The 12,437-nt window shown below is 33.3% G+C and overlaps 1 protein-coding gene across 8 annotated transcripts in view; it reads left to right on the forward strand.

Annotated features, from left to right (window-relative positions):
* CLOCK (clock circadian regulator) overlaps positions 1-12,437 on the forward strand; it is a 110,382-nt gene that overhangs the window by 65,406 nt on the left and 32,539 nt on the right. For all 8 annotated transcript variants that reach the window (XM_084899326.1, XM_084899330.1, XM_084899332.1 and 5 more), the window contains 5 exons: positions 1,430-1,550; positions 5,977-6,090; positions 6,228-6,343; positions 9,573-9,655; positions 9,860-9,966. In XM_084899326.1, the coding sequence (XP_084755452.1) occupies positions 1,430-1,550; positions 5,977-6,090; positions 6,228-6,343; positions 9,573-9,655; positions 9,860-9,966 (541 nt within the window). The remainder of the gene's footprint in view (positions 1-1,429; positions 1,551-5,976; positions 6,091-6,227; positions 6,344-9,572; positions 9,656-9,859; positions 9,967-12,437) is intronic.

The raw sequence follows: 12,437 nt of genomic DNA on the forward strand, positions 1-12,437 counted from the left end.
TTTAAACCATGAAGTTCTTTCTTCAATCAAAATCTTTACAATATTTAAAATATAAACCCAAATAAAAATGGAACTGCTTTTGTGATTACAGAGGCAAAGGAGCCTTAGTCCTGCCTTCACAGCTCTTTTTCACCCTTAACTTATCTCCACAGTCCTTGAGACAACCCTTCAGTATCTCCAGGATTCCACAGAGCAGTTTGAAAATCTGGAGAAGCCAAGTAAAATAGTTTGGATTTGGTAGAAAATGTGAAATCACTGATTTGTTTTGTTGTCAGTGGTTCTTAGGATAGGATCGATCTATCTATCTATCTATCTATATATATATATATATATATATATTATTGATTTTTTTATAGAGAGGAAGGGAAAGAGAAAGTTAGAAACATCAATGAGAGAGAATCATCAATCAGCTGCCTCCTGCACACCTCCTACTGGGGATGTGCCCACAACCAAGGTACATGCCCTTGACCCTGAATCGAGGTTCTTTCAGTCCGACGCTCTATCCACTGAGCCAAACCGGTTTTGGCAGGATAGGAACTATCTTATTCGTATTTGATTCCCATAGCCATGGCATATTGTAGCAACCTATTTGTCAAATTACATTTGATTAATGAATCATTATTAAAGCCATATTTGAGCAAGGATTATAATGTTGGACATATTACTTGCTTTTGGGGAGAAGGGTTAGCTAACAACAGGGCTTTTTGACAATGGGAACAGGATGGGTGGCTGGAAAAGATGAAGTAAAAAGGAGAAGACACATTAGATAATAAAAATGACACTGAAGTCAAATCTCCTCTTGGCTTAGCCTGTGGCTAGTCCTTTGGTCCTTTGTTCTAGTAATTACCAACACAAATTACCAGAGGTTTAGATATACCGTAGGGCCATGTCTTGTAGCCAAAGATTTTCCTAATCAACTTTCTTAGTTCTGTTCTATTTTAAATGTTCAAATTGGTTGAAACTCACCTTTGCAAATCATCAGACTTTTCAAGATCATATCGATCATGGATCTGATGGAGACATGGAGGTCATGTTAATTGTCTTCCACTTTTCTTCATTTTGTTTTTAAATTGATTTCAGAGAGCAAGAGAGAGGGAGAGAACGAGAGAAACATCAATGATGAGAGAGAATCATTGATCATCTGCTTCCTGCATACCTGACACGGGGATCAAACCTGCAACCTGGGCATGTGCCCTGACTGGGAATAGAACCCTGACCTCCTGGTTCATAGGTTGATGCTCAACCACTGAGTGCTACCAGCCAGGCTTCTCTTGTTCTTTATGTTGTGCTCTGTAACTTGATGTTGGTCAGTTTCTACAAATAATCAAAAGTTAATCATATGCTCACCTGATGTTTTAAGAGTGATTGTGTCCTTTTAAAATACATGTCTCTTGAGTCACTAAAGTTATTTTATTGAATTTTTTTTCAGTCTGATCTTGTGGATCAAAGTATATTTAATTTCATCCCAGAGGGGGAACATTCAGAGATTTATAAAATACTATCTACCCATCTGCTGGAAAGTGACTCATTAACCCCGGAATATTTAAAATGTAAGTAGTAGCTGTTAAGGAAAAAGCTAAATATATTTGGGTATGTTATACTTTGCTTTTGTAACAAACACAGACATGTTTGACTAAATTAATACATAGCATCATTTCACATACCTTATTAGATCACTTATAAATTTAAAAAAATTTATATAATACGGAATTAAGACTGTATTTTAAAGTCTGAACTCTATTCTAGAATATATTGGGAAATCCCATCTTTTTTATTATAATAGTTATGTCATAAAACTATTTTACACAAAAGTGGAACTTTGTAATATGTTTTTATTTTTTATATAAAATCTTATGTAATGAGAAAATGAAACATTCTCATTTTCACTATAATCAGTTGGACAACAAATAACTTGAAAATTGCTTTACTAATTAAAAAAATCATTTATTGGATATATGTTACATGCCAGGCACTTTTGCAATATCAGAGAAGTGCCAAGAACAGTGAAAAATAGTTCCTATTTTTGAAAACTAAAAATATTATGGTATAATCAGACAAATTAATTTGACCAGAATACCTCATTTTATTCACTAAAATTTTCTCTGTAAAATCTGAGATGATCACAAGACTATATTTGGATACTAGTTATTAAATATTTTTAAATCACTTTTTTTACTTTTCAATTTTGACTTTTCTGGTCATACTGATATTAATTTTGACATTTCTGATTATTCTGATATAATTAATCATTTGAAAAGTTCTTGGTATTTTGAACTCAAATTCTATAGAAAACTAACTGTCCAAGAATTGAGATGTACGTACACACCACACATATATGTGTAAGTATGTATGAATGTATATCTTTAATGTGAATGAGTGGCTTGTCAGAAGGAGATGAGATGAACTAGAGACCAGGAGAGTCCATTTGAAGCCTATTTATAATTGTTGAAAAATTAAGTTCTTATGACATTACCAATAGACCACTGTAGTTTTTCACCTAGGAGAAAGATTTGTGCTAGATATAATGATGTAGATTTGTTAGTTATATGCCTATAAATAGTATTTGAAGTCATAGATTGAATTGTATTGCTTGAGATGAGTATATAGAGCAAGGAGAGAAGAATTAGAAAGGTTGAATCCTGTGACCTAGAAGCTGATTCTTCTATAGAAAGGGTTCACTATAGAGGCCTTCATAAGGGCAGAGTTGGTGGGAGAACTGAATGAAAGCCTCGGCAGAAGGATAGACTTTAGGCTTCTGCTTCTAAGATGGGAGGGTGGATGGCAACAATATGTTTGGATAGAGAAAAGCCTTAATAGAAAGACTTACTAACCCCCTAGTTAAACAACCGATATACAAAAAATTATTTTCCCAGAAAAAAAGTGTTTTATGCCAGAAGATTAAACATGATTTAAAACAGGAAAATTTAGCATTCTGCAAGTAGGTTATTTGAGCCTTAATGAACTTACGGGGGTACCAGTGGTGTTACTTGTATCTAGAAAAGGAAATGGGGCCTAATCTTTCATTCAAACTCGCTTGATTTTTGTTTTTTATGTAGTGAGGGCCCGGAAAAAAAGGTGGTTTTTTGGTTTGGACAAAATCTCAGTGGAAAATTTTTAAAAGGATTAGACTGGAGGTAAAAATAAAAACTGTAGAATACTAGCAATAGAAGTAAGGATGGAGAAGAAAGCCTGTATGTGAGTGTTGAGTAGATAAGCTCAATGGGACTTGGCATTAGGCAGGAGACCAAGTGGCTGAGGTTCACCAATGGAGGTTTTAGGAAGAAGATGGTTAGATTTTGAACCTGCTGTGGTAGATAATGAAGCCATTCATGATAATAACAGAAGATTGTGAGTTTGATGCTGTGAACAAAGAAGGCATTACTAGTCCTTGAGTGCTGAAATAATAACTGTGAAAGTAACATTAGTTAACAGTAGTAGGAAAAGTTAAATTCTAGTGGCAAGTATATGGAGGCATATAAGATACATTTTTGTAGTTACCTCCATGATTTGCATCTAATACCAAATTGGTGATATTGGATGCTCATTTGGAAAAATAACTTATGAGAGCTTTTTTGATTAAATAAATAGCAGGTCCTAGTGACAGACTAGTTTGAGGGCTTGTGGAAGAGAAGAGACCAAATTGATATTGTTTCTATCTTGAGAAATAGGGGCACATAGGACAGAGGGGAAGGATAGCTAGCTTAGGAAGAATAGGGATAAATTCACTCTGAAATATTTTATTTTATTTTATTTTATTTTATTATTATTTTTTAAATATATTTTATTGATTTTTTTTTTTTTTTTTACAGAGATGAAGGGAGAAGGATAGAGAGTTAGAAACATCGATGAGAGAGAGACATCGATCAGCTGCCTCCTGCACACCCCCACTGGGGATGTGCCCGCAACCAAGGTACATGCCCGGGACCTTCCAGTCCTCAGGCCGACGCTCTATCCACTGAGCCAAACCGGTTTCGGCCAACTCTGAAATATTTTTACTGAGTTATTGATGGGACAATCGAGTAGAAATGTCCTGAAAACACATAGTGACATAAGACTTCATCTTATACAAAATGTTAGAGTTGGGGAAAGAGAGAGATTTAGAAGTAATTAAGTTGACTAAATGCAGGTAAATTTATAAAGGATAATAGTAGATCAAGATAAAAAAAAATATTTGTGGAAGACTGGTTAGTAGCAATATAGAAATACTCAATAAGGTAGGAAGGTAAAGTTTCAGTCTATGGGAATGAAGTGTGAGTTTTAAGAAGAGATAGTAATAATGAGGATAGCCCATTAAAGTTAACAGTATAGTAGTATTCCCTTATTTGTGTTTTACTTTCCATGGTTTCAATTACTTGCAGTCAGTCTCCATCTGAAAATATAAAAATGGAAAAATTCAAAAAAACAACTCATAAATTTTAAATTGCAGGTCATTCTGAATAGTGTGATGAAATGTCCTGCTCTGTCCCACACAGGATGTGAATTATCTCTCTGTCCACCATATCCTTTCTGTACATACAGTATTTTATTGTACAATAAAATATTTTGAGAGAGATCATAGTCACATAACTGTAATAAAAAGTATATTGTGATATAGGTATACCTTGAAGATATTATCAGTTAAGTTCCAGACCACCACAATACAGCAAGTCATAATCTTTCTGCTAGTAGTGTGTCTTGCCTTCAATATATGAAAATTTTAATATCTGTGAAGTGCAAGATCACAAAGTGCAATAAAATGAGGTATACCTGTAACTGTTCTTTCATGATTAGTACTTGTTATTCTCTTACTGTGCCTAATTTTAAATTAGACTTTATCATAGGTATGTATGCCAAAAAAATTAATACTTATAGGGTTTGGTACTATCCGTGGTTTCAGACATCCACTGGGGGTTTTGAAACATACCTTCCTGGAGTAAGGGGGGATTACTGTACAAGTATTGGTGATTTTTAGGAGAGCAATTCCTATAGAGCAAGGGTGGGGAACGTCCAGCCTGTGGGCCATATAAGGCCTACAAAATCATTTCGTCTGGCCCAGCCAGGGCATTAGGAGTGAGTTATTTAAATGTTCGAACAAATACAGCCGGCTAATTTTGAGTTGGGAATTTTGTATGGCCTGCGAATTATGTCAAATGGTTATTGGCAGAAAAAAAGGTTTCTCACCCCTGCTATCAAGGTTATAAGGATGAAAGCCACAATGCATAAAGTTAAGGTAAATGAATGTGTGTGTGTAACTTGAAGCACATAATGAAAAGGAAGACAATTTCTATGATACTATAAAGAGTAGCATGGCCCTAGCTGGTTTGGCTTAGTGGATAGAGTGTCACCCTGTGGACTGAAGGGTCCCAGATTCAATTCTGGTCAAGGGCACATGCCTAGGTTGCTGGTTTGTTCCCCAATAGAGGGCATGCCGAGGTGGCTGATCAATGGTTCTCTCTCATCATTGATGTTTCTATCTCTCTATCCTTCTCCCTTCTTCTCTGAAATGATTAAATATATATGTTTTTTAAAAGGTAGTATGAAAAACCTTTTTTGATGGTTTTTCTAAGCAGATTTATAAATAGATACAAATAACTCGAAGAGAAGGTGTGGATGTTAAAGGAATGAATAAAGGTGTGGCCCTGGTCCTAAAGAACATAGGAAAGACTATTCACAGTAGACATAGAAGCATTAACTTTAAAATGGGAAGCAAAACTGTTTTTATGAAATTAGAGTGAAGAATGAATAGGAAGGACAGATAAAAATGGAGAAATATGGAGCTGCTTATATCAGAGGATCAGTTTTCTCTATTAAGGATAAATCTTCTATTTTCTATGTTAAGATCATCTCCTATAGGTATTCTACTTTTTATGAACTAAATAAAAATGTAATTGAGGATTGTTGTTAGAGATAATATTGTAAACTTATACAACTTTTATATTCTTCTCATGTAATATATCACTCATGCTAAATCACAAATATTTTTTTCTCCCACTTCAGCAAAAAATCAGTTAGAATTCTGTTGTCATATGCTTCGAGGAACAATAGACCCAAAAGAGCCATCTACCTATGAATATGTGAAATTTATAGGAAATTTCAAATCTTTGAACAGTGGTAAGTTAAAATGCTTTTCTTACGATGAATTTTAATCTGGTATTATTTCAAGCTCTCACAAACATAGATATTTGAACATCAATAATAACTAGATTTTACTCGGTTAAGTGATGATACATATGTCCTTATTGTTTTAGTATCCACTTCACACAATGGTTTTGAAGGAACTATACAACGCACACACAGACCTTCTTATGAAGATAGAGTTTGTTTTGTAGCTACTGTCAGATTAGCTACACCTCAGTTCATCAAGGTATGTTTTGAATTTTATTTCCTAAAGAGGATTTGTATTCATATTTTGCCAAATAGTCTTTATGTAATTTTTTTATTTTTGCTGTTTCTAGAATAACTGAAACTTTCTACAAACATTAAAGGTAGTGATGGTCATGAGTTTTGAAATATACATAATCATGATACTATACTTTTAAAGCACATAATGAGTTATCAAGGTACTCTTTAAATTTAGAATTCATTTTGAAATATATATCTTTACAGATATAGTTATACTGTATATCACTGGTGTCCTGCTTTTGTGCAAAATTTTAAAAAATATTTTTTGTGTGTAGTTCACAACTACATTAAAGAAGAAAGGCCAAGATTGTTTTTGAAATTTTCTTTAGAAATATACATGTGGCTTTTTACTACATGCCATTTATCTTTTCAATTTTAAAATGTAATTAAAGAATGTATTTTTAGCCCTAACCAGTTTGGCTCAGTGGATAGAGCATTAGACTGTGGACTCAAGGGTCCCAGGTTCGATTCTTGTCAAGGGCGGCATATACCTTGGTTGTGGGCACATACCCAATAGGGAGTGAGCAGGAGGCAGCTGATCGATGTTTCTCTCTCATTGATGTTTCTAATTCTCTATCCCTCTCCCTTCCTCTGTAAAAAATCAATAAAATATATTTTAAAACAATATAAAAATAAAGTTTAAAAAAAGAATCTATATGTTCGGACCTCACAAGCAGATGATTAGTAGAGAAGTGGAAGATGAAGTAATTCAGCCACTAAAAGAAAGAGGCTGGAAGTAAACTAGGCTAAGATTTTAAATTTAAGACAATGCCATATTGTAGGACAGGTACTGAATTAGCAATTAGAAGATCTTAAACAGTTTTGCTCTTCTTGTTTTGATCTTAGGAAATTATAGCAGTGGAAAATATTTAGTTCTTCTTACATACTGTATACTTTCTGTGCATTATCTAATTTAATTCTTATAACAACCCTTTAAGGTAGATGTTAGTGTGATCCCCATTTTATATATAAGGAAACAGGCTTAGGGAAGTTATTTGCCCAAAGTTGAAGTTATTAAGTGGTAGAAATGAGATTGATTCTAATTCTTTTTCTTTCAAAGCCCAAACTCTTTAATCACTGCATTGTGCTATAGAAGGTCATTCAAGGACACAGAGGCAGGTTGGAACACACCGTTGAATATGAGTAGAGTCTAGGGTTACTGTGTGTGAAGGGGGTAGGGATGATAGAAAATAATTCAAGGCCAGAACTGAAATATGTTTCTTTTTTTTATCTCTCCATACTGAAGAGTTTAAACTTCATCCTAACAGAATGAGGAATCAGTAAGGTTTTAAGCAGGAAAGTTATGTTATCATATTTGAGTATTAGTAAGGTATTGGGTAGGCAACTAAGTAATTGCGGATTTTTTAAAAATCAAAGAATTTTTTCATGGAACTAAATAACTTTATTCTGTAATGTATTTCCCATTTTGATCAATGACCTTTTGCCATCTTTCAGGCAGCATCATAATCCCACGTTCAAAAAACTTCTGGTTTTTATTAGCAAAAAACTGAATCAGGTATGATTTGACATCATCATCATTATTGAAATTTTTACCATTCAAGGAGTTTTGTAAAGATCGAAACAAAAAGTAATCAGATTGTGCAAGGTCAGGACTATATGGTGGATGTGGCAAAACATCCCAACCAAGCTCCATTAATTTTTGCCGAGTGACCAAAGATGTGTGTGGCCTTGCATTGTCATGATGGAATACAACACCTTTTCGATTTGTCAATTCGGGCCGCTTTTCTTCAACTGCATTGTTTAATTTCGTTAGTTGTTCAATGTAGACATCAGAATTGATCGTTTGGTTGGGTGGTAAGAGTTCAAAGTAGACAATTCCTTTGTAATCCCACCAAACTGATAACAAAACCTTCTTTTGATGAATATCAGCTTTTGATGTTGTTTGAGTTGGTTCACCTGGCCTGCTCCACGATCTTTTCTGCTTGATATTGTTGTAAACAACCCATATTTCATCGCCAGTTATCAGTCGTTTTAAAAATGGATCATTTTCATTACGTTTCTTTAGCAAATCGCAGCTGCTAATGCGTTGCGTTAACTGTGATTCTTTCAGTTCGTGAGGAACCCATGTATCGAGTTTTTGAACATAGCCAAGTTGTTTTAAGTGATTTTCAATGCATGTATGTGATACATGAAGCTTCTCTGCAATCTCACGTGTTGTACTGTGACAGTCTGAATTGATTATTGCTTTGATTAGGGCGTCATCAACTTCAACTGGACGACCAGAGCGTTTTTCATCTTTGAGTGAAAAATCACCAGAACGAAATTTGGCAAACCAATTTTGACACTGCCGTTCTTTTAAGGCTTCGTCACCATAAACAGCACATAACTTTTTATGAGCTTGCGATGCGTTTTCCCTTTGCGGAAATAAAAAAGCAAAATATGACGAAAATGTTCCTTTTGATTTTCCATTTTTCAACGAACGCCAAACGAAAACTACAAAACAGATCAAAAAACTTTTTTTACTGATTAACAGCTGAATAGCCAACTATCAAATAACAAAATGTGTTTTACATTTGTACTACGTCTGCAAACCTAAAAATTCAACTGAAGCCATATATGTGTGAAACCCGCAATTATTTAGCTGCCGACCCAATAATTGTAAATTATAGCCAGAATAGAAGATGGGTTGAAGAACCCAGAGAGTTGTTTGGGGAGATGCTATGGCAATAATGTGAATCAATAATGATGAGGGCCTAAAGTCTAAACTAAGACACTGGAGATGGATGGGATCAAATAGATTTTTTTTTAAGGTAGGAGGTGAATTTGAAAGGATTTAGCAGTAGACATTTAGATGGTAAAAGGTGATCATATAGAAAATTGTTTTTAACTAGATATGAGGAATAGGCAGTTAGTTCATTTTAGGAAATACTGAGTTTGTGATGGGTGGGGACATCCACAAAGAAATATGGCACTGTAGTCCAGGAGAAAGGTCTGAATTCAGAATTAGGGTTTATAGGCATGTGAGTGAATGGAGAAATGTGTAGAGTAAGAAGTACTCCTCTAGAAGCCTGCATTTGTTTATTGCCATATTCTTTAGTACTAGAAAATTAAAATGTGTTTTAAAATTGCTAGAAAAGTTGTTTAATAATGACTTTTATGGCTAACAATATTTAGGATTCTTCAAGAGGCAGAAAAGTATTTCTGAATTGTAATTATTGATTTATTTATAGGAAATGTGCACTGTTGAAGAACCCAATGAAGAGTTTACATCTAGACATAGTTTAGAATGGAAATTTCTATTTCTAGATCACAGGTAACTCCATTTTTAAATTTTATAAAAAGGGAACACTCATATAATTGTTTAAATTAATGGATTTCCAAAATAAACTTTTTCTAATTTGGATGATCAAGTTCATTATCCATTTTTTCAAATATATAGGTTCCCTTAAAATTGATTTTTAGTTGGAATATTCCTCATTATGGAAAAAGTTATAATATTGCTTTATATGTAATTTAGGGCACCACCCATAATAGGATATTTGCCATTTGAAGTTCTGGGAACATCAGGCTATGATTACTATCATGTGGATGACCTAGAAAATTTGGCAAAATGTCATGAACACTGTAAGTAGACTTTAATCTTTCTGGTGATAATAAGTGTTTTTAATCATATAAGTAACTGTTGTATTAATAGAAGGTGGTAAAATACAGACATATAAACATTTTTGTATTTTTGAAATATAATTAATCCAATAGGGATAATAGATCAAGTTTAAATTAAATTTGTTCCTATTTACATATTTCAGTTTGTAATAGCAAGCACAGTTTTATAAAATGATGTTTAATAAACCTTGTTCTGAAGTATATACATGCTATATCTGGAGTAAGAGAAGTAGATTCCTTTGAAAATTGAAATAGTATGTCAAAATATTAGAACACTATATCATAAATTTTGATTTATAGGCATATAAATATACCTAGGAGGTAGGTACACATTTAAAGATTCTTTCTGAAAGTTCATAGTGAATGCTTAATGTTACTTATCATTATTGTTATTAACAGCAAAAGCATTATCAGTATGTCCTGCACCATGCTAAACAATTTATTCATCACCACATTTCTAGAAAGTAGTTTCTACTATTATCTATGAATAAACAGGCACAGCAAGGCCAAATAATTTGCCCACAATGTGGTACCTCATTTGGTGGTAGCAACAGGATTACAATCTAGACCTATCCCTGGACCACATGCTATTTATACTTTGTTTCAGAGGTTTGTTTCAATTATAAGTTTTATTTGCTTTCCTTATCCTCTTCCCCAAATCCTACCATCTTGGTTTCCTCTAAAATTTAAATTAGATATTTAAGATACTTTCATGTTGTCTTTGGCTGGTCTAATAAATGTCTCTATGTGAAAATTTATTATGTTTTATGATAACAACTACAAGGAAGATTTTTAGGGTAAAGTAATTTCATCACAAAACATTATTCACTTCAAGCAATATGGGCACTCAGCTCCTGATAACGTATACTGAGAAAAATAGATATTGATGCTTGACCTGCACTTCCTCAGGTTTGATCCATTGAATGCCAATCCATTTAAAATGGATTTTATGGTCAAGGAAGACTAGGAAATCCTTCATAATCATACTTAACATACTTAATATTAACATAATTTATATTAACATTGTTAAACAAACCTATTTAACAAAGTTTCTCAAATTAATTTAACCGTAAAACCCCCTTTTTTTGTTTACTATTTGTTAAAAGGCTGTAGAATTTAAAATTTAGGGAAATACTCTCCAAACAAAAGATACACACAGACATAAATAAAGGAATGAAAAGATATTTCATGCAATTGGAAATGAAAAAAAGCAATACTTACATTGGACAAAATAGAATTTAAAGCAAAGTCTATAGTAAGAGACTAAGAAGGACACTACATATGATAAAGGGAGTAATCCAACAAGAGGATGGAATCCTTGTGAACATTTATGCACCCAACATAGGAGCACCTAAATATGTAAAGTTAATCTTAATGGAATAAAGGGAGAGATCAACTACAATACAATCGTAGTAGGGGACTTTAACACCCATTGACATCAATGGATAGATCCTCCAGACAAAATACCAACAAGGAAATAGGTGGATTTTTTTTTTCTTTCTTTTTTCTTTTTTTTTTTTTTTTTTTTCCTGTCACCATAGATCAGATGGATTTTAATTGATATCTTCAGAGCATTTCACCTCAAAGCCACAGAGTATACATTCTTTTTAAATGCCCATGGAAAAGGTGCCAGGATAGACCACATGTTAGGACACAAAACAAGTTTCCATAAATTTAAGAAAATTTAAATAATATCAAGCATCTTCTCTGATTGTAATGGTATGAAATTAGAAATCAGTCACAAGAAAAGAACTGAGAAATACATGAAGACATGGAAGCTAAATAACATGTTACTAAACAATGAATGGGTTAACAATAGGATCAAGAAAAAAAAAAACAACTAAAAATATCTTGAAAAAAACAAAAATGAGACCACAACAACCTAAAATCTATGGGACACAGCAAAAGCAGCCCTAAGAGGGAATTCCATAGCATTACAGGTCTATCTCAAGAAACAAGAAAAATCTCAAACAAAAGAAACTGGACAAAGAACAACTAACAAAGCCCAAACTGAGTAGAAGGAAGGAAATAATTAATCAGGACACAAATAAATAAAATAGAGTAAAAAAAAACAATATAAAAGATCAGTGAAATCAAGAGCTGGTTCTTTGAAAAGATGAGATTGGCAAACTTTAGCCAGGCTCATCAAGTAAAAAAGAGAGAAGACCAAAATAAGATTAGAAATGAAAGAGGAGAAGTATACTGATACCAAAAAAATTGCAGAGGAATGGAAGAAAATATTCTGAATAATTGTATGCCAACAAATTCAACAACCTGGATGAAATGGATAAATTCCTAGAAACATAGTCTTCCAAAATAGAATCAGGAAGAATCAGAAATCTGAATAGACAGATTACAACTAGAAAAGTTGAAGCAATAATAATAATTTTAAAAAATCCTAATATATAAAAAGCCAGGGGCCATCACGACCT

This window comes from Pipistrellus hanaki (assembly GCF_964339955.1).
Source record: "Pipistrellus hanaki genome assembly, chromosome: 1".
In the NCBI taxonomy this organism is placed as follows: Eukaryota; Metazoa; Chordata; class Mammalia; order Chiroptera; family Vespertilionidae; genus Pipistrellus; species Pipistrellus hanaki.